Source organism: Anastrepha obliqua, chromosome 4 (assembly GCF_027943255.1).
Source record: "Anastrepha obliqua isolate idAnaObli1 chromosome 4, idAnaObli1_1.0, whole genome shotgun sequence".
Taxonomy (NCBI): domain Eukaryota; kingdom Metazoa; phylum Arthropoda; class Insecta; order Diptera; family Tephritidae; genus Anastrepha; species Anastrepha obliqua.
In genome coordinates, this window is record NC_072895.1 from 50,849,671 (window position 1) to 50,871,798 (window position 22,128).

The 22,128-nt window shown below is 35.5% G+C and overlaps 1 protein-coding gene across 2 annotated transcripts in view; it reads left to right on the plus strand.

Annotated features, from left to right (window-relative positions):
• The first annotated feature begins 467 nt into the window (after nucleotides 1-467).
• LOC129244685 (uncharacterized) overlaps nucleotides 468-22,128 on the plus strand; it is an 84,484-nt gene continuing 62,823 nt past the window's right edge. For both annotated transcript variants that reach the window (XM_054882460.1, XM_054882461.1), the window contains exon 1: nucleotides 468-1,184. In XM_054882460.1, coding sequence (XP_054738435.1) covers nucleotides 795-1,184 — 390 coding nt within the window. In that variant the 5' untranslated portion in view covers nucleotides 468-794. The remainder of the gene's footprint in view (nucleotides 1,185-22,128) is intronic.

A 22,128-nucleotide genomic window follows, 5' to 3' on the forward strand; every position in this document is an offset into this window, starting at 1 on the left:
CTTTACAACAGTAACATTCACAAAATTAAAAACAAAAACAGCACTAATAGCAAAAACAACAAATTCAATCATAAAGAAAACGCAAATTATCAACATCGGCCACCATAAAAGTAGCAATTAAACAACACGTTGAACATAGCAAAATCAGCCCACATTTTACAATATAAAATACACAAAAGCAAAGAAACAAAAAACGAAAATCACAAAACGCAAAAAATTCAAGACTCTGCAAAAAGTTTTAGCAGCGCTGTGGAAAAGCGTATGAAAAGTAATAAAAAAACAAAATAACTAAAATACCGCCAGTCACAATACAACTGGTGTTTGTGTGCGCGCACACGCCCATCTAGCAGGCTAACCAGTGTAAACAAACGCCAACCCTACGCTATGCTCAGGCAACAACACAGAGAGCCTCAACAACAATTGTCTTAAGTGTGGTTTCATTGCAGAAGTGTTTGCCTCTGCGATCGCGTGGCTAACAGCTCGCTTTTTTATAGTTGGCGGCTATGTTGCCCCCATTTATGCCCAACTCACAAAATACGTCACGCTGAGCGCACGCGTTTCCAACTCCGAACCCCTTTCGTTGACATCAGATTTTGATTTTATTGCGTGGCTTTCGTTTTTCCACGCTTTGTATTTTCAATTTCTATTTAAATTCCTTTTTTGTGAGTTTTGTTTTGCTGAAATTTTTCAACACCAACGCGTTTTGTACGGCGGCAATAGTCATAGCCATAGCCACAGTTACAGAGCCATCACAGCCGCTGTTTAGAGCGTCGACGACGACGACGACGACGAAGATGATGATGTGCTCACCTAGTGGCTTCGTTTTGATTTTAATTACAACTTTAATTTGGAATTGTTTGCATTTTGGTTGTGCAGTGCGCAATCACAACGACAACGCCAATAGCAATAAAAACGAAACCACCAGCAATTACAGTGGCTCGTACTTTAGCACAGCGAGCCACAATCATGATGCGGCCGATCGTCGCTTTGCAGATGGTCTTGATGTAAATGATAGTGGGAGTAGTAGCAGCAGTAGAAGCAGTAGTAACAGTAGTACGAGCACCCACCACTCTTCCAGCGGCGGCAATGGGGCTACTAATCCCAACAACAATGCCGCTGTTGGCGGTCGCCGCTTGCACATTGATATCACGCGGAAGCATAGCGTTCATCTGAACGGTGTCGAGGTAAGTTCTGATTGTTTCCTGATTTGCACTTTTGTGGGTCAGCAGTTTATTTTGGTAAAACAATAAGAATAACTGTGGGCAATATAGTTTTGTCTTGTTTCGCTTTGAGGTCAATGGAAATGCAAAAGAATGGTATCTCTCTGAATCTCGTACGATACTCGTACTCAAAATAGGTCAGTATCAAGTGCATACATACATACATACTTATACATATGAACTCTTGTGATTTCTTAGTTTTATTCTACTTATGAATGGTATTGTAGTCAGTGTAATGCTATAAGTTTTAAAAATTTGGTATATATACTTATATCATATTGTCTTATTTTTTCGCACATATGCATGTATGTACGAGGTATGTTCAAAAAATAAGATGAATTTTCAAATTTCGCGAGCTACGTTTATTCGACTTATTTTTATTGGAGATTTGTAGAATTTTTATAAATCTGAAAATAAATTTTATTTTTATAAAAAAATTAAAAAGCGGAAGAAAAGTGGTCCAAATAGGTCAAATAGTTATGGTACTATAGTTTTTAATTAACTCCATTGGAGGCTACGCATTGAAAAGAGGGTAAATAAGGTCAATCAATATAGCTTTCTACTCCTGCAAATCTATATTTGGCAAAAAATGGAGACTCAAGGCCACAGATCGTTCTTTGGATGTACAACGTAGTGGTTCTGCCAATTTTAACGTACGAATGCCTGGTTTGGTGGGAAGCTTTTCGGAAGGGCTATAATATCACTAAAATAGTTAGGGTGCAAAGGACTGGTTGTATTGGCATCTCCGGAGCATTTAGAACTTGAATGTCGTCTTACACTTACTTCTCATCCATTTTTACGTTATTTCCATCGCTGCTCAGAGGCAATCTCTCAAGGGACATGGTAGTATTTTTAGGCCGTTAACTCCGCATTTCTCTGAACTTCGTACAGATCTCTCTATTCGCAAATTGGAGTTTGAGGGGCGTACCTGGGCAATCGTTCCAAGTAGGCAGGATTGGAACGAAAGGAAAGTATGTACCGATACAGGTACCTCTGTCTTCACTGACGGGTCCAAGATGGAATCGAGAGTCGGAGCTGGGGTTTTCTTTAAATAAGCCACTTTATCTAGTTATATTTCCTTAAAACTACCGCTAGCGTGTTTCAGGAAGAAGCATAATGCTTAGGGAACGTGGGAGCGGGGAAGATCCAAACTCTTTCAGTAAGGAGGAGATCATTTGGGTGTGCAGGCAACATTACTCTTATCTGGATTTCAGGAAAAAGATTAAAAAAAAATTTAAAACCATGCCCAAAATACTTGAATCACTTGACATGGAATAGCTCGGATGCCCCATTTGTTTTTGATTATAGAATAAATTTAGTGGATACCACCTTCGAAAGTAAAAACTATTCATAGTAGAAGAGCTCTCGGTGGCTTACCATTGCCTGCCTTAAGGCCATCGTTAATATGAAAAACGTTTTCTGTTATTTGAAGTTTCATGCCCACTGCAGGCATCAACCATGGAATCCACAGAATCGCAATGATGAAGCCACCTCGCTTCATTTGGTTTATTTTAAAGTTAACTTTCCTTAATTATGATCAGAGTAAGAGACGTCTTATTTTTCAAAATATATGAACATACATAGTTTGAAAGATACTCACCCCTACTAATGTTTGACTTGATGTTCCAAAATTTTGTACGCGTTTTCAGTCCCGAGTCCTTAGTTACACATTAATTCACACTCTCGGATTGTTCGAGCTTAAGTCAAACAAGTAAATGGCGGCGGCCGTAGCCGAATGGGTTGGTGCGTGACTACAATTCGGAATTCAGAGAGAACGTAGGTTCAAATCTCGATGAAAGACCAAAATGAAGAAAACAGTTTTTTCTAATAGCGGCCGCCTCCCGGCAGGCAGTGGCCAACCTCCGAGTGTATTTCTGCCATGAAAAAGTTCCTCATAAAAATAAAAATAAAATATCTGCCGTTCAGAGTCGGCTTAAAACTGTAGGTCCCTCCATTTGTGGAACAACATCAAGACGCGCACCATAAATAGGAGGAGGAGCTCGGCCAAACAGCCAAAAAGGGTACACCCGGCAATTATATATATATATAAATGACAGCTTTCCTGATTGATCAAAAATTCTGCCAAGACCACACCGCCGCTGAGAAAAAAAATTACTGTGGAGAGATTGACTTCAAAGACTCCCCTTTTCATAGGTATATTTTTCTGGCGTCTCAGTAGCCTCTGCACACCCACAAAAAACAAAATTTATTTCAGCCGGTGGTCGATAGGTTCCGGGAATGGACTCAATTTCGTTATCGCGTTCATTTATATTTATTTTGAGCAACCTTCTACTTCGACCGCAAAATTTGTGCCTTTGGAAAAGGCGGACTCAAGAAGCTACATTTCACAAATATGATAGATTACAAGGCGTTGCACATTCGAAGCAAAATTGTGAGAGTAACTTCGGCTGTCATGCCTTCAGAGATTCAGCACCAAAATTCACATCTCTGCTCATTTCACACGTATCTTACGAAGTATAATTTTTTTCCAGATTTTGCCAACCTTTGTTATACACAAACCGTTTTTAGAACATCGATTACGTCAGCAAATCAGCATATTCCTTCAAAATTGCTGAGAGCCGGTTAACGGTCTGATATTGGCCACACCTACCGAATTCTCTCTACTGTGCTTTCTCCGCCATTGTCCTGATATTAGATTCCACGTTGGAACTGTCTTGAAAATATTTTAATGTCGAAAAAATAATTTTTATGTTCTGTTGCTTATAAAACGAAGTTTAAAAAAAAATACATCCACTTTTGGAGATTGCCTAACGTTTTACTGTGAGGATTATTTAGTTATGAAAGTAACATTCACTTCGGTTTTTACAATCGCTTAATTACTTGCGCTTTTCTTTATTAGCCCTATACAATGAAAACTTGCAAGACATACACTTAGATGTGCACGTATGTATGCACGCATGTATTTGTGTAATGCACTCTGCATAAAATGAAATGGCTCTGTGAAGTCATTTGAAATTTTTTAATCATTTCTAGCTCACCCACAAGCAGCGGTTTCTGTTTGTTTGTTTGTTTTCTTGGCTCTGCACAAATTTTCACGCTTTTCGACCGAACTGACGTAATTTATGTAAATACTGGCAGAGAAAACTTAAAAAATGCAATAAAATGATTTTTTCTTTTGTTTCCCTTTTATTAATGATTGTTATTATTTCTTGTGTTGGGTAACATCTTCCCAAAAAATGAGTAGCGGAAAAATGGGTGCATTGTGCTATAACACAGTTTGCAATAAGTTTGGAAAAATAACAAAAAAAAAACTCCAGCAACAGAAACAGTGGTTGATGTATGAAAGGAGCTTTTTGAATAAATGAAATCATATTTACGATGTTATGAAAGCATTAAACGTTTATGGCTTCAGTTATATAAAGTGAGGGGAGCAATTAATTAATTTTTATATCACTTAATAAAAGCGAATTTGGCTGTTTTTTTTTTTTTTTGAGAAACATATGATTTTGCTTTTTGAGATATCAGTTCTGATGCTTTGATTCATGCGCTTAAATATTTTCCATAGTTAGTTGCTGAAACAAAACAAGAAAAATCCGTGACTTTCTTCATCCCATCTTAAATGAAAAAATTTGTAGATAGCTTTTGAATCAAATTTTGGCTTTCGACTTGGAAACATTACTTATAGTAACACTCAATTTGACAGCTCGTTTGTTCTCATGTGTGCCATTCGAGTCAGGCCTCATTATTACAACTATTTTCTTAAGGGGGAACGCCACTGTGAAAATTAAAAAAAAAATGATTTTTTTTGCATAAGTTGTTAGTTTAACTACTCAAGAAAAACTGGTAAAAATTTTAAAGCGAAATTCGCTTTATTCCCGATTCTATGTGCACTTAAGGGAGCGCCCGTCGGTTCGGCCACGACGCGCTTACGATACGATGCTTTATTTCAAACGCGTTTTTCTCGAAACGACTTTTGAATGCGGTGCCAACGATTTCTCGAAGAGTAATGAACTGATTTTAATTTTCTTTTTTTCAAAATTTTTGTTATTGCATTGGCTATCGCTATTTTTTTGGGCCTGTTGAAAATCAAAAAAATGGTGAAAAACACACATCGAAATTCAAATGACCACCATTTTGTCAACAACAAAAAACAAAAACCCGCTACGTATAACGATAGTCACTATTGTGTAGATTAATAAAATTTTTGGTGTTTTGATTTCAGATGATTATTCATTGCTGTATCGCTGCCACCAATATTTTTTAATAAAAATTGACAACAACTTAGTTTAATATACATAGGTATATATAATAAATTGCCTTTTGTCCGATCCTCGAATAATCATTCCTACTTCCAAAAAAGTTCCCAAAAATTGTCTATTTTTTGACCCCCCACATACGCTTAAGAGCGTAGCGCAGATGAAAGTTTTATATTATGAAATCAAGCGTTGTCAAATCACGTGAACTTGGGGAGAACTGATCCACATTTCAAATAAACCTTCTGCATCTTTCTGCTTACTCCAAATACAAAATAATGAAAAGCAAAACTAACTAATTTAAATTAATATATTTTTTTTACTACATGAGAACAAAAATATTCTGAGTAATGCAAATCAAAATCCTTTTTCATGGCAAAAATACACACGGAGGTTTGCCATGGCCTGCCGCGAGGCGACCGCTATTTAATAGAAAAAAACTTTTTCTATAACTTTGCTGCCTCGTGCCTGGAGATTCGAACCTATGCACCCCCGAATGGTAGTCACGTACCATTCCATTCGGCTACAGCAGCCTTAATATACATACATATAAATTGGCGCTAAAGAAACATCTATCCTTATTTTTCGTTAAAATCGACGCTAATACTAAAAAATGTATACATCGATAAGTTAAGTTGCTGGACCCAGTATGGCCGGATGTGGTCACAAACTTAATTGAGGAATATTAAAAAAAAAGTAATAATAATAAAAATAGATTATGTCACATAATTATGCTCAACACTCGAAGTTCTTCTTCTTCTTCTTAGTGTCACAGATCTTGGCGAACCCTTGCTTACTTCACAGCTTCTTGCCATCGATATCGATTTACGGCCATTTCTCTCCAACATTGTACGCGCATTTTGATAAGATCAGCTTCCACATCTTCTAGCCACCTTTTCCTCGGGCGTCTCCTTTTTCTTTCTCCAATTGGGCAAAGATCTAGTGTCTTTCTCGTTGATCGCTTCCTTGGCATTTTAGCCACATGTCCCAGCCATCTAAGTCGTTAAGACTTAATAAATCTTATTATAGTTTCTTTCTTAACTATGTCTTCCAGTTCGGCATTGTGCCTAATGCGATAAGTGCCATCTGCCAGTCTAAGCGGACCATAGATATTTCGGAGCACTCTTCTTTCAAAGCACATCAGCTGTTTTGTCTCGTTAGCTTTCAGCGTCCATAGTTCACAGCCATATGTAAGCACAGGTCGTATCAGTGCTTTATACCTACAGTCTTACTTTTTGCTCATGCAATTTTAGATTAGCATTATATGCTTTGTTGGCTGCCCGTATTCTGCCATTGATTGTTACCGACATGTCTTGGTTGATAATGTAATGCCCAAGTAGATGAACTCAGTTACACATTGGATTGTCTATGCTCCACACTCCAGATCATTGGATACAATGTTTGATCTTGATCGGACCACATATTTAGTTTTTTCTGCATTGATTATAATCAATGATAATTATCAGTCCTGCTAGATGTATTCTTTCCTCCAGCTTTTTGAACGCAGCCTGCAGCTCATATCTAGTTTTTGCCATTATTAGTGTATCATCTGCATAGGCACACATTTAGAATGGCTTGTTGTAGATGCTTCCATTCGGGTTTATTTTATATAGTATTACATGTAGCACCAGGTTAAATATCAGCATTGAGAGGGCATCTGTTTGTTTAACTCCTAAGACAATACTCTGTACTCTGCAATTTCGGCAGTTTGCTTTATCGCCTTTTTTATGTATGTGTATGTAGGTAATGCTTGTCAACCCTTCTGTAGGTAAGGTGTTGGTTTCCCATATTTTTATTATTAGGTTGTGCAGATGTTTGTCCAACTCTATTCCACCATATTTTTGTTATTCATCTGGAGCCCCATCATCGCCACTACTTTTACAATTTTTCAGTTGGTTTATCGCGGTTTTTATTTCCTCAAAACTGGGGCTGCTTATATTCATCTCAGGGTATGCAATTCTGGTGTTTCTCCTTCTTCTTTTTGTACATTTAGAGTTTCATTGAAATATTCCTTCCAACGGTGAATAACACTGTGGTACAAAAAAAAAAGTTGCAAAAAAACTTTGGATCGGACATGGTGAGGCTTATAGCTTATGAAAAACTGAAAAGAATGGTATGTATTAAATTTTGAATACACCCTCAAAATCTCGTTTTAGAGTCAAAAAAAAATAGTATAGATTTTTGGTATATCCATCTTGCATGCCAACTAAATTGTTAAATTTTTAAATCTGCAACAATTCGCCACTTATGCTCATTATATTTTATCATTTGAAGTATTTTCTCCATTGTAGCATAGGACTCCTTTATCAATCAATAAAACGGAACTGTCATGTCGTTTATGTGCTAAAGATACAAAGTTGAAAAATAAGTAAAAAAATCAAATTTTTTGAAAGTTTTTGGTCTCTATCTCCATGAATTCAAAAGATAATAAAAAAATTCTTTCACGGTTGGAAAGGTTAAACTTTTAGCTGGAAAATGAAAAAAAAAAATTTAATTTCGTCAAAAAATGACAAAGATACGATGTATTTTGTACATGAATATGCCTAAAAACGGTTTTTTGGCTCTAAAACGAGATTTTGAGGGTGTATTCAAAATTTATTACATACCATTCTTTTCAGTTTTTCATAAGCTACAACCCTCACCATGTCCGATCCAAAGTTTTTTTGCAACTTTTTTTTTTGTACCACAGTGTAATTTGCTGTTTATTTCTTAGTATTTCTCCAGTTTTGTTTTTGATAATATTCAAAACTCGAAATTACGCATTAAAAATAAAAATAATACCAGTACTTTTTGGATATGTTAAAAACTCAAAAACACACTTCTTTAAGCCGATAAGGCGAAAACTTCTAGGAACGAAATGGTGGTGTGCCAATTAGAATTTTTATTATTTATTTTATTTATTTATTATTTTATTTATTATTATTTTGTTTATGAACACAAGTTTCTTACAGACTAATTACAATGATACAAAGAATAACTACAGAACATGATTTAAATACTTAAAAAATATGATATAAAGTAATTAAATATACCATTCTTCGCACATCTATTGGCACGGTGGCAACTTGCTCTGTTGTCATGAAAGTTATTCAAAAATAAGCATATTTCTTTTTCTCTTTCTATAGTGAGTTTCATAGAATATATTCGCCTGTGAAATTTTAAGGAAAAAGTTTGCAAAATTTTTATATTTTGTTTTTAGTTATACATATAAGTATAATTCACACTCCTCATTGCAGTCTTTAATAGCTTGAGATCACTTTAAGCAACTTTCGCTTTGTATTCAGCGTAATCTGAAGAAATATCCTGCGAAATTTTGTTTGACGTCATGGCAATCTGTATTGCTGTATACTTTCTTTTTCCACGAATCTTCAGTTTCATTAGAATGCACACATTTTTAATTGAATTTGCGTCTGGCCTTTGTGAAGGCCATCCACGCTGTTATTTGCCTTTTTTCTGCTTTCCAAGAAGTGGAAGGTCGAAATCGGTGTTTTGGGTTATTGGCTTCGTGAAGTATCCAATCCGTTGCATTCGCTCCCCAAAAACCTTTCAAGAGGCTTTAACAAACAGTTCTCATAAAGTTTGATCGTAACTTTGCGTCGAGATTTTGTGTAAAGACAGCATCGAGTCTTTTTCTCGAAGACCATCCGTATTCAGGAATTCTAAACAGCAAAATATCATTCGTCTGTGAACATAACCTTGGTCAAATCAGGATTAAAATTTTCGTTTGTCCATACTAATCGTTTTTGAATATGCGCTTCAGCCAAAAAAAGATTTGCTTTTTGACGAAAGCTTTTGTTTCGCTTGCCTTAGACTTGAGGTAGGATTTTATACGAATAAACTTGCAATGGCTTTGCCATCGTTTCCTGAGGTTGCTTCGGTGAAACCTCTGCTGGGCTTATCGTCGACGTTGCCATCAACCTTGAATTTATGATTTCACTTTCTTACAAAGTGACTTGACTTTTTTAAGTACTTAATGGTCTCGGTTGTAGTCATTCTCGGACCTTTGGGATGACTGTTTTGAAGGTATCGAATCTCTTTTTATTGGGTGCAGAGAAAAAAAAATTCCCCAGCTTACTTTCTCCTCAGTGAAGTTGCGCAGGTGATCTCTTCTGAACTTATACAATCTTTACTTTTCGTTTCGAAGTGTCTTTTCAACGGAGTATCCTCATCTAGGTGTACAGCATCGCGAAACCATTACATCACCAAAACTCGAGCTCGTATATTTTACTATTCCATCTTCTTTAGTACTCGTCGTCCATGTGAACAGAACCATAGATATTACGTAGCATAGTTCGCTCTATGCACGAAACTCAAGAATTTATTACTACAAAAAAGTTATTTGGAGCCTACTTTTTCTTTTAATCAATTGAGCACTACAGCCTAACCATTTATGAATTCTTTCAATTGCTACAATGGAATTTTCCAAAAAAGCAAACAAATTTGGAATCATACATATACACCTATATAAACCTTTTTTCTTGTCGTTAGTTTAAATTAGTAAAATTCCTCTGCATACAGCAAATCTCTGAAGCATAGCAAACGTGCGCACGCGTCATGAACAATTTAATGAAAAGCGTCATATGAAAAAATGTTAGAAAAATTGGATTAAAGAATTGTTCTCGGTTTTCTCAAATAAAAAAGTTGAAAACGTGAACTAAATGTGAACAGAATTGGAACAAAACCTCTGCTGGAGTTGACGAAGGTTGAACGTTGACTTATAATGGCTATATACCAACCTATTTAATGGAGTACAAATTTACTTCTGTGTATGTATGTATGTATGTATACATTTATTAAATCATATCCCAGCAAAGTTATGATAATTCAAAAGTATCTGCAGATTTATTTGAATATTGTTATTATTAATAATAAATAGGATTATGTTAATTCACATTTGTAGATGCATACATACACACATAAATGAATATATGTATGAATGTATTATATGTGCACATACATATAAATATATGATATTGTGTAAATTCCTAAAGCTGCTGCATAGTTTCTTACACTTAAGCAGCCCTGAATTAAATATTTATTATTTAAGTAGGCAAGGATAAAATATGGTAATAAATAATTTTATGAGGAGTGTCTCGTATTTTCCAATTTGGTCATGCCCGGTCATGCTTCTACGTCGTCGCCTAGGCCGAATATTCACGCTGCGAAGGTTATGCTATGTATTTGGTGGGACCAAGTTGGTGTTATTTATTATTATGAACTGTTAAAACCAAGCGAAACCATCACTGGGGATCGGTATCGACTTCAATTGATGCGATTGAGTCGAGCACTGCCCGAGAAGTGGCCGCAATACGGCGAGAGGGATGAAAAAGTGATTCTACAGCATGACAACGCTCGGCCTCACGTTGCCAAACCCGTTAAAACCTACCTGGAAACACTGAAATGGGAAATCCTATCCCACCCGCCATATTTTCCAGACATTGCGCCGTCCGATTATCACCTGTTCCGATCGATGGCTCATGGTCTAGCTGACCAGCAGTTCCATTCATGTGAAGATATCAAAAAATGGCTTGATCCGTGGATAGCCTCAAATGATGAACAGATTTACCGCGACGGTATACGAGATCTACCAGAAAGATGGGAAAAAGTAGTAGTCAGCGATGGGCAATACTTAGAATGATTCACTTGTAAACATTTTTTCAGAATAAAGTTGTATATTTATCAAAAAAACAGCGATAACCTAGTTGCGCACCTAAGAATTAAATCCATCAAATTCATCAGTTACAATAGTTGCCGAACTTGAATACTTAGTTTCGAGAAAAACGCGTTTAAAGTTTTCCTCTTAGGCATCAAGACACATCATCGGGTATCTTGGAACATATTCAGTTGACTCAAATTTTTAAGAGAATATACATTATACTATAGTGACTCGCGAGCCACACGCGGCTGTAAGAACGTTTTTTTTATATTTTTTCTGAATCCATTTGAAATTAACTTAGTTCAAGGTGAGTTTTTTATTTCCAAAATAATTATGATCCAAAAAACATATGAAGAATTTGAATTAATAGAGATGGAAGAAGAGCAAGCTCTACAGTTAAAATATGAGTCGACGTGGATCACTGAATTTTGGAAATTTTGTGCCAGAATCGAAGTATCCTGAATTAAAAAAATTTAATTAATGTTTAATATTTAAACTCAATGCAATATGTATATGTGCTTTTATTTATATGTTTTCAATAAATATAATATCTGTAAAATACGTATTTAATTGCGGCTGGCGAAAAATTTAAAATTTTGAAAATGGCCTGGACTATCAAGGAGTTTGGACACCCTTGCTATAGTAGTTATAACTATTTTGCTATAAGAAAATGTAAAATAGAAAAAAATTGATATATTTAACTTCTGACTATCTAATCCATTGATCTATCAACGCTCCCACAATCTTACACAGAATAAGTAATTATGCGTCATGTAACCATGCTTAGAAAACGTAATACAGCCTACACACGATTTCAACTTGGACACCCAAATTGTCAGGTATATATTGGAAAGAAAGTACTTAGCCGTTATTCATTAAAGAAGGATCCATCTTCTTCTTCAGGATGCGACTGGCAGAAATACCTACAATTCATAGCCTGGGATAAAAAGTTCTTGTGAATTATGCCACATGAAAAATCTTAAAAAAAATAGCATATTAATTTTCTGACTGGTTGGTTCAAGTGGGGATTCATCCAGAATCCAACTAGCGCTTCCGCATCATTTTGTTGACACAACCTCGTTACCAACTTGTTTAACGGCTATTTACAGTAAGACTATAACCAGTCGGTGCGGTTTAAGAACCGTTAGTCTCCAGGCGTCCCGTCGTTTCATGGTGATCAATGTCAACGATTGCTTGAGGTTGTAAGTGGGCCATAACGTTCTGCTAATTTTGCACTTCGTCTGGTCTCTCCATCTACAATCCGTGATTCGGAGGTATTTTACGGAAATTGTATTCTTGACTGCATCTAATGGTGTGAATACCGATTCTGCAAGAGCCTTATTCATAGTAGATCCAGATTTAAGTAACTTTATGGTTTTCACTCAAGTTGGTAAGGCTATTCCTACTTTGTACTAACTCAGAAGTTGTTGTAGCCGAATCCAGTGCCTGAATTGCAACTTGGCTATCCGAAAGAATAGTGATATTTCCCTTAAAAGAGAAATCTACGATTAGTAGCCTACAAGCTTCCTCAATTGCCAGTACTTCCGCTTGGAAGACACTGCTAATATTAGGGAGACGCACAGATTTTTCAATTTTTTGTACTCATTAACCATTATTTTTGTCGGGAAAGCATCCAGCGTATAGTGTGGAGAATCTTCAACATCGAAAGAGCCAACCACCACTAGTTAACTCAATTCCTGTAGCGTCATGCCAGCACAAGTGAAATCGGTCACCAAATTCAAGCTACCATTTAAGAAACAGATGATTAATTTACAGTGTGAGGGAACAATCGGTGGAAAAAGGTGCACAAACTTGAATCAGTTGTTTCAGTATTACGAAAATTTTTGGTTATGAAGAATACATGTATGCCGACGTAATGGGGAACGAAACATGGACTTTTCACAACACATCAGAGAATAAGAAACAATCGAGGTAGTGTGCGTCAAAATAGCACATTCTGCAGATATAGCTAGGCTAGCAACAATTGGCTCGGCGGTAAGATATTTGTGTAGAATGAAGAGATCATCGCTGCAAATAGATGAGAGAAACTGAAGAAATCGAATTTTCTGAAGAACACAGCACAATTGGAGAAACGTTGGATGAAGTGAGTTAAAAAGGGACTAAGGTGAAAAATAAATTATTTTCCCCCTCATATAGAATCTTCGTTATTTCAATTTTAAGTGAAGTAAGAGACTACGGTGTATATTGGACTGGAGAAACTGCATGTAAAAGTTTTCTTACTACATCTTCTATAGCTGGGACTCAGATTCCGTTTTAGACCATTTTTCCAGAAGCTCTAGTTCCGGCTGATGTATTTCCTTCCAGGAGAAACTAAAAATGCTTTCTGACGGATAAAACTTTTTTAACATCGTTGCGATTGGGCAAACCGCTAAGTGGCTGGGACGGTTTTTTGGAGTGGAAAAGATGAAAATGGGGGATATGTATAAGCACAATATAAAGGAGTGTACATAAGAGAGAAGGGATAGAAATGCTGATTCTCGATAATTTTCCTTAATTTAAAGTGGTTGGATTATCGTAAGAGCTGTGTATTTGAAATTTTTCTGAACCAATTTTTAAAGCACTAAGAAGGAAATACCTTCAAAACAAACAGCTTCTTTAGGCCTTGAAAAACTTTGACTTCGTTTTGTTTTATGTTCGGGAACAAAAAAAATCATTAGGTACCAAATCGGGATTTTAGGGAGGATGATTCATTGACGCAATATTCATTGAATATTGTGAGAACTCACATTGTCTTGGTGAAGGATGATTCGCTATAAATAGGTATATATATATAATTGCGCGTACACCCTTTTTTAGGTGTTTGGCCGAGCTCCTCCTCCTATTTATGGTATGCGACTTGACGTTGTTCCACAAATAGAGGGACCTACAGTTTCAAGCCGACTCCGAACGGCAGATATTTTTTATGAGGAGCTTTTTCATGGCAGAAATACACTCGGAGGTTTGCCATTGCCTGCCAAGGGGCGACCGCTATTAGAAAAAACTTTTTCTTAATTTTGATCTTTCACCGAGATTCAAAACTATGTTCTCTCTGAATTCCGAATGGTAGTCACGTACCAACCCATTCGGCTACAGTGGCCACTGTTGATTTTCCTTAATTCTCCGAAATTGATTGTTTTAAGTTTTCCGATGAAACCGGCGACCATTTGCTTTGAGGTGCTTCCTCCGCGGACAATTTTGTTGGATTACGTTCGCCTTGGAACACCCATACTGATCCAAAACATGCCACCTGTTACGTTAGGTCACGGACGGGCTTCAAATCAAAGCGGCTGAATTTCTTCAAAATTTCTTTACACCAATCGATATGAGTCTTTTTTGGGTAATTGTCGAACTGGGCGGGATACGACGAGAACAAATCGATGGTTTTCGAGAAAAGTGACATAATTCAAAAATACAAAATACTGAGTTGGGTCAGTTTTCTAGATAAGTGACGCGCCAATTCGATCACCTGACAAAACGACACTAACGCCATCTCTCAGAATTGCTTTAAGATTCGCTTATGACGCTTTTCCAGATAAAAATATATAAACTCTGTAGTTGATTTTTGCTTTTAACGGCAAAACTCCGAATTTGAGTTAATTTTGAGTTGTGTCGCTTTTCTCGAAAACCATCGAAATCCTAGTCGCACTTATGACCAAAGATGCCTTTCTCTTGCCATATGTCACATGAAGACCTTGTATTATCAATTGATGCATAGCATTGATTGTTTCTGGCACAACAACGGTTTTTGGACGATCTTCACGAAATACATCCTGCAAGGATCAACAGCCACTTTGGAGCTCATTGTTTCAGCATTTCGCAGTGGCTAAGTGTGGTGCTTTAACGTTAAAAGTCAAAGTAAGTTGATAAATGCACTCCTGTCTCGATAATCCATGTCGAAAATCGTAATAAATCGTGGCATAAAGTCTCCTTTAATGTTTAGAAACCTTTCAATATTAGTGTTCAAGTTTCACTGAGAAATGTGTAGGCAATAGGGAAGTTAAATTTTCTCACTTCTGCTGATCGATGTGTGCACTTTATCTTTTTCAATTGAAATTTCTAATGTCTTGTTTGATTTTTAACAGCTGATCTTTGTTATGAGAAGCTTTTTAATCGCCCGAAGTTTGGGCGCGAACTCACAACTTCCGATTGATCAAAATGCCGAGCACATTTACACACCTATACGGCAGCTCAGTCTGGCATTAGTATGCATGAAAAATTACGCATGCCAGCATTGAATAAAAGTGTCGCAAATTAATCAACTTTGCAGCGATTTAACGACAAAATTTGCCATTCAAAAGTTGAGCGACCGACAGGCGAGACTGACAATTTAATGTAATAATAAATGCAATACAGAGAATTACTAAATTGGTTGACTCGCCTGCACATGCACTAAGAACTATTTATAAGAGATCTATGTATTTGTATGTATGTATTGTATGTATGTACATATATGCATTTCGTATTTCCATCTGTACATTTGGCACGTGATAGATTGCTATTCATATCTGTGATGCCTGCATTGGCGATACTTTGACAGCTGTTGCATATCATTAGCATATTTGTTTAAGTTTAATTGTCAAAGAAAAAATGTAAATAGTTATTTCTTTAATAGGTTATTTATTTGACTGATATACGCAAATAATTAAATTCACATTAGTATCCATACTATATGAAATTTATATATAATATATATTAGGGTGGTCCAAAAATGCATGGGAAAAAATTTATATTAAAATTTTTATGCTGCCGCCCCCCATAATGGTAAAGAATGAAAAATAAAAAGACCGTATTTTTTTTTTTTAATCAGACCATATTTAATGGTGCCGCGGGGGCTTTGAAATATCCCATGTATTTTGCATGGGAAAAAAATACTTTTTCGTAGATTTCATGTAAAAACCTGGAAAATGAATATATTTTAACCGGATACCTCAGTTTCTCTTCATAATTGGTCAGGGAATAACAACCAATTATGAAATAATTAATTTTTTTGTATTAACTATTTTTTATAGAACCCCAAAAAGCCCCCATAAAACGAAAATCTAATATTTTATATTATATTACTTATATTATATTATTATATTACAAAAAAAATTAATTATTTCATAATTGGTTGTTATTCCCTGAACAATTATGAAGAGAAACTGAGTTATCCGGTTAAAATATATTCATTTTCCAGGTTTTTACATGAAATCTACGAAAAAGTATTTTTTTCCCATGCAAAATACATGGGATATTTCAAAGCCCCGGCGGCACCATTAAATATGGTCTGATTAAAAAAAAAAAAATACGGGTCTTTTTATTTTTCATTCTTTACTATTTTGGGGGGCGGCAGCATACAAATTTTTTTGGACCACCCTAATATATATATATATAAAAATCAATACTCGTCATATTCACCAATTCTGGACTCTTTTGATCAATCTAGACATTTCTTTATAGAAAAAATTGCTATTGAATGTTTGGCCTGAAGGGAGTAGCTCATAGTGGGTAATTTTTGTGCTGATTTGCGAGGGCTAACCACGAATCAATTACGATTTTTCTCAGCTATTGCTTCCGTAGTAACTCAATCTTCAATGCCAGTTATCATCAACTTCAAAAATGACTCGAATCAGTTACCTACCTTTTAGCAAAGAAGTGCATGCAACACTCAATCCAAAAAGTTCTTTTGCGTTTTGCGCACTCGAACATTTGAACTTTTTGAATAAAGTTCTCGCAATTGTTGTGAAAATTAAATAATATTTGGGTTCTACGCAACGAAAAATATACTATCTGGAAAAGGAATACACGATCTGTTATAGCCTTCTTAATAACTTTATATCCATAAATAAAAAAATTAACTCGATTTCGGAAATCAGCGAGTGATTCTACATAAGAATTAAATGGTGGTAAGCGGACCACTAAAAAAATATAGATTTGTGAACAAATGATCTTAAAATTCCTATTTGAACTTGTCTTAAAAAATTGATCGAATTGACCAGCCAAAAGGAAGGCTGGAGGGTTAGGCTATATCACAAAAATTATCGTCGTGAAATTCTACATCACAAATAAGTAGAATATCGTAAATAATATTTCTATCAGAAATCGAGTAAGACATATATAGGGGGGCGAAAAATGAATTACCCTATCAAAAGATTTAAAATTTTTGCAAGTAGTCTTACGTCAGTCATATTTGACAATTGTGATCGAGACAGCTTAATGACGGCGAGTATCGTAGGCGTTGGAACAATGAGCTACATATGTGAGCTTAAAGGATACAAACGCTCCGACTCTGAAAGTATTCGATGAAATACCAGCTGGTGGTAGCAGAGGAAGAGGAAGACCTCCTCTGCGTTGGAAAGATCAGATGGAGAAAGATTTGACTTCACTTGGTGTGTCCAACTGGCGCCGGTTAGCACGCCAATTTTGTTGAAACTTTGTTGAAGTTTTATAAATCTTGTAAATAGTTTGAAGCTTGGATTATTAAGGACTTTGTTTAGAATGAACAATGAGAATTTGCAGTCACTTCAAACTTGAATTTCATGAGTCTATAATTGCATGGACTATAGATTGTTTTTTAAACTCAGATTAAACATTTTTAAATTTGGTTGAACATTTTTCGAATTTTTATAAATCTTTTACAAAGTTTGAACATGGACATTGTTTCAGAATTAATTATATTTTTATTGAAGAAAACTGCAATAAGAAAGAAAATAAATAAATATCCAATTTTTTTTCATATGCGACGAAGTTTCATGAAATATGAATTGCCAGGCTCTACATCAGGCAGCCTGGCCAGCAACTGCCAGCTCTAAAGAACCAGCTGATTGACACCATCAGAATTTATATTCGTCTAATGCTCATTTCGTGCATCCCTAATGATTGAAACATTCTCTATTTGTAGTATTAGAAGAATGTATTTTTTTATGCACCTCTAATTGGTCATTTTGCAACTGGTACAAATTTAGTCACTCTCGACCAAGTACAACTTCTTCGATCAAAGACCAGCTCATGAACTAGAATCTTTGCTGAGTAGTTTATCTTTTCACTAAAATGCAATTGCCATACCTTAACCTCTGCATACATACATACATACTTTTAGGTAATTGTAAATAAATAAACTACCAAGCTTACTCAGAATATTGATATGCATGAATTTACGTAATTATGGCGTGAGTAGAGTTGAAAAAAGGCACCGTTTTCTTATTTCGTATAAGTAAATGACCTCTTACATGCACCTATACATATGCAGTATTTACATACATACAAACGTACTATATCTCAGTTACGCTTTATAATCGAACAGGTGAGTATCAGGCGATATGCATGTTTACATGTATTTATTGCTTGGGCATTTTACATTTTTTGATTTAGTTAGCAAAAAGCAAAAACGCTTGGTTGACAAAAAAAAACCCGCAGAAAAAATTGGCTTAAGACGGATGGATGCCTAATGTCAACATGTTGAGTCATGCAATTATTGTTGTTGCATTTAAAACGTAAACAAAAATACGCAAGCCACCTCTACGAAAAAATTCTGTATATATGCATGCATACATACATATAGGTATGTATGTATAATAGTATGAAGTAGTAAAATGAAATCATATATGTATTTACACGAACATATAAGAAATTGATGACCTTAACGACGCAAAAAATTGCTGATCGTAAACGGGCTTTTTACGAGTTTATTACAAATATTGCACGCCAACCTCTAAACTACCGAAAATCAAAATTAAAAGTATTTAGGAGGGAAGCGAGTGCAATGTTTTCAACACAGCTTGTATAAATATGAAGAATTGTATGTATAAAATTTCATGCTAATTTAAAAGAAATTTAGATGGTGAGATGGGCGGCTCTTTAATCAAAAATTCACTTGAAAGCATATCCATATATACCTCAGCTATCTCGATTTTTTGGCGATTCCAATCAGCCACTCCATAGATGGGAAATGCTGTATGGATTCTACCTTTTTCTCATCTCTATAGCTTTTGCAGCTAGTAGACCGATTCTCCGTCAGTATTCCCGTCATATGCTCAGGAAGCTTTCAGGCGGTGCAAGTGTTTCCTGCTCATCGAGCGATGGCTAAAGAGAACAAGACACTCTGTAGTTGTCCAGATTAGTCCACCTGTTATTAGTGGTTGTTCCAGCTTTCTTTTCAACTTGTGATAATACAAACCTTAGATATGTAGGTTTGTTTGTTTAGTTTCGATTTCCGATCGGTTCTCTCTCATACCCTTTCCACCTACATTTTCCTGCTTTCACATTCTTCGAAATACTTCTGGCAGTGCCTCTTAAGAAAGTCTGCAGGCTTCTTACATTTCTACCTAATTTCTTCTTCTTCTTTTTGATGGCGCGTTAACCACTCAAGCGATTTTGATCGAGTTTAACAAAGCGCTTACTAACCGGCTGCTGGTACCGCTTCGAATACTTTCAACCATCTAAGCCACTTGATCTTTATTCGCTGCACTCTGTCGATGTTGTCGTAAAGCTCATATAGCATATTCCTCCATTGCCAGTCATACGTGCCAAGGTCCAAACATTTTCCTCAGCATCCTTCTCTCAAACACTCCAAACACTACCCATAATTTAGATTAAGTCGTGAATGACTTTCAGATTGCCAATTTATACAAATCTTCTTAGATATCTGCGTCAAGGTGGACCTGCATACGATCCCTCCACTCAGGAATATACTAGTATAATTTACAAATATTGTGTAGTTGGCCTTTGAAAGCTGGGGTTGAGTACCCACCCTTCACCTTGAGCTCTTTTACAAGTGGAGATGGTTTTAAAGATCTTCAAACATCGCATGTTCGTACACCTATTTTAATTCTGGTTGAGTTTACCCGATTTGGCATTTTATTCAAGTTATCAATTCAACTAAATTTTTCACGATCTCGGGAATGGTTTGACTGATAATCAGAGTACGGATTCAGATAAGTCCAGTCTCTAACGCAATACAAAAAGTCTAAGAATACCGAACCAAATGCACAAAAGATCGACTGCTTGAAGAGCTGTACGTTTTGGTGTGACATTATGCTGAAATTTTAGAGGAAAGCAAATAGTTTTGTCCTCTTGTCGAGGCAACTATGAGTTTCACAAACTTTTTGGGTGTTGACTTTATTATTTATTGCGTCTGTTAATTAAAATTTACAATATTCGAAATCTTATTTTAAAATAATATTAATTCAATAGTAACAATATAAATACGAGTATAGGTGAATATGAGATGAGAGATTATTGAAGCATAGTTCATAATGTGCTTCGTTTACCAAATAAAACTACCTGGATGAGAATATGCGAGGCATTCGCTACTATACATTTCGAATGTGTAAATCTCCATTAGAAAAATGGTGTTAATGATTTTCTTGATTTTATATCATAAGCAACTTTTTCATGTAGAAGTGCGCTCGGAGGTTTACCGGTGATCGCTTTTGCAAAATACTTTTTCTAGCATTTATTAGCTCAAAACCCCATCGAATATTGAATCAAATGAGGAAAGTCACCTGTATCCCACCTGGTTTTAATTCAAACAAAAATTGAATATAAAAATATTTTTCGCGTCTAATGAACTTTACCGATTGCGCACAGACACCAACACAAATGCTTAATCCAGCTGCAATTAGTGCTAACAACGCTAAAAATAACAGCAATAGCCACACTTATGGCAGCAATTGACACTTGGAGAGTTGTGTGCTACACACTTACCACGCGAATATATAGGTACAAAGGGGTCTTCCATTCAGCGTGAAATAATTTAAGTGGTATGCATTCGATGACGTTGACTATGGGATATAATGCCTAGCAAACGACAGCTGTGCCTTCGCAATATGCGGTTCATTTTCTCCTAGTGGACCATTTTTGAGTAACATCTTGCCTAAATGGGGCTGATGAGGTTCATGAAGAACATGAGTTATGTATTGCAGGTGGTTTAGCTACATTGGATAGAGATTTCACGCAGTTCCATAAAAAATGGCCGAGCGGCACTAGGTCACACCATCTCAGCGGTCAGTAAATGCCGCCGCCACTCGAGCTGACGAAGCCTTGGAACTTCTCATGTAATAAATTCAATGCTTCCCGAGCAAGCTGGCAAGTGGCGTCATTCTGTTGGAACCATACACATCACATACAAGTTTTTTATCATCATCTGATATAAGTTGGTATTGCCAGGGAACATATGGAACACATTTTTTGAATCTTTGAAGAAATAAAATCGATAATATCGTCGAACCAAAATCCGTACCAACCCGGTAGCTTTTTCACAAAGTAGTGATGCCTGGCGAATTTCTGGTATATTTTCGTCGCTCTACATCAAGAAATTTTACTTATTCACCAGAAATGAGCCGCTACACTGAAGCTGATTTTCTTGCCAAAAGTTTGGTGAACTAAGCACAGACTTTAATATTAAATTTGAATTCTGTTTGCTAGCCCAGCGCTTCCACGTCAAGTGATCTAAGTATTTTGGATTTAGTCTTAATTTTTTACGAACGGATTTATTTACGTAATAAGAAGAAATAGAGAACAAATTTGAAAAATTTAATAATTTTGAGATTCTTTCAATATTGAAAATATTGAGCGTTTTTTTAAGCGATTTTTTTTAACACTTTTACAATTTTTTATTTAATTATGAAGGATCGAATATACGTTTAAAAATTTTTTTTGAAATTGTTGTTTTATTTTTTTGTTCAAAATTCGAACAACATTTTTTGTCTATTTGTTTACAATTTTTGTGAATTTTGTTTTTGTGTTATTTGTGAAAAGCCATTTTTTTACCTAATTAAAGAATATAAGTAAGAACAAAATCTAAAAGGGGGTGTTTTTCCAAAATGACAAAAAAATTTTTATTATATTTATATATTTTACCTTAAAAATTAAAAAAAGGCTTGTGAAAATCTTAAAAAAAAAAAATAATTTCATTGTGTCAGTAAAGAAAAAAATAAGAAAGGAAACAAAATTTTTATAAAAAAGTATATTTTATACTAAAATACAAAAAAAAATTAACTTAAATTCTTAAAAGCATTGACAATAATTCAATATATTTGACTTTGAAAAACTCCAAACA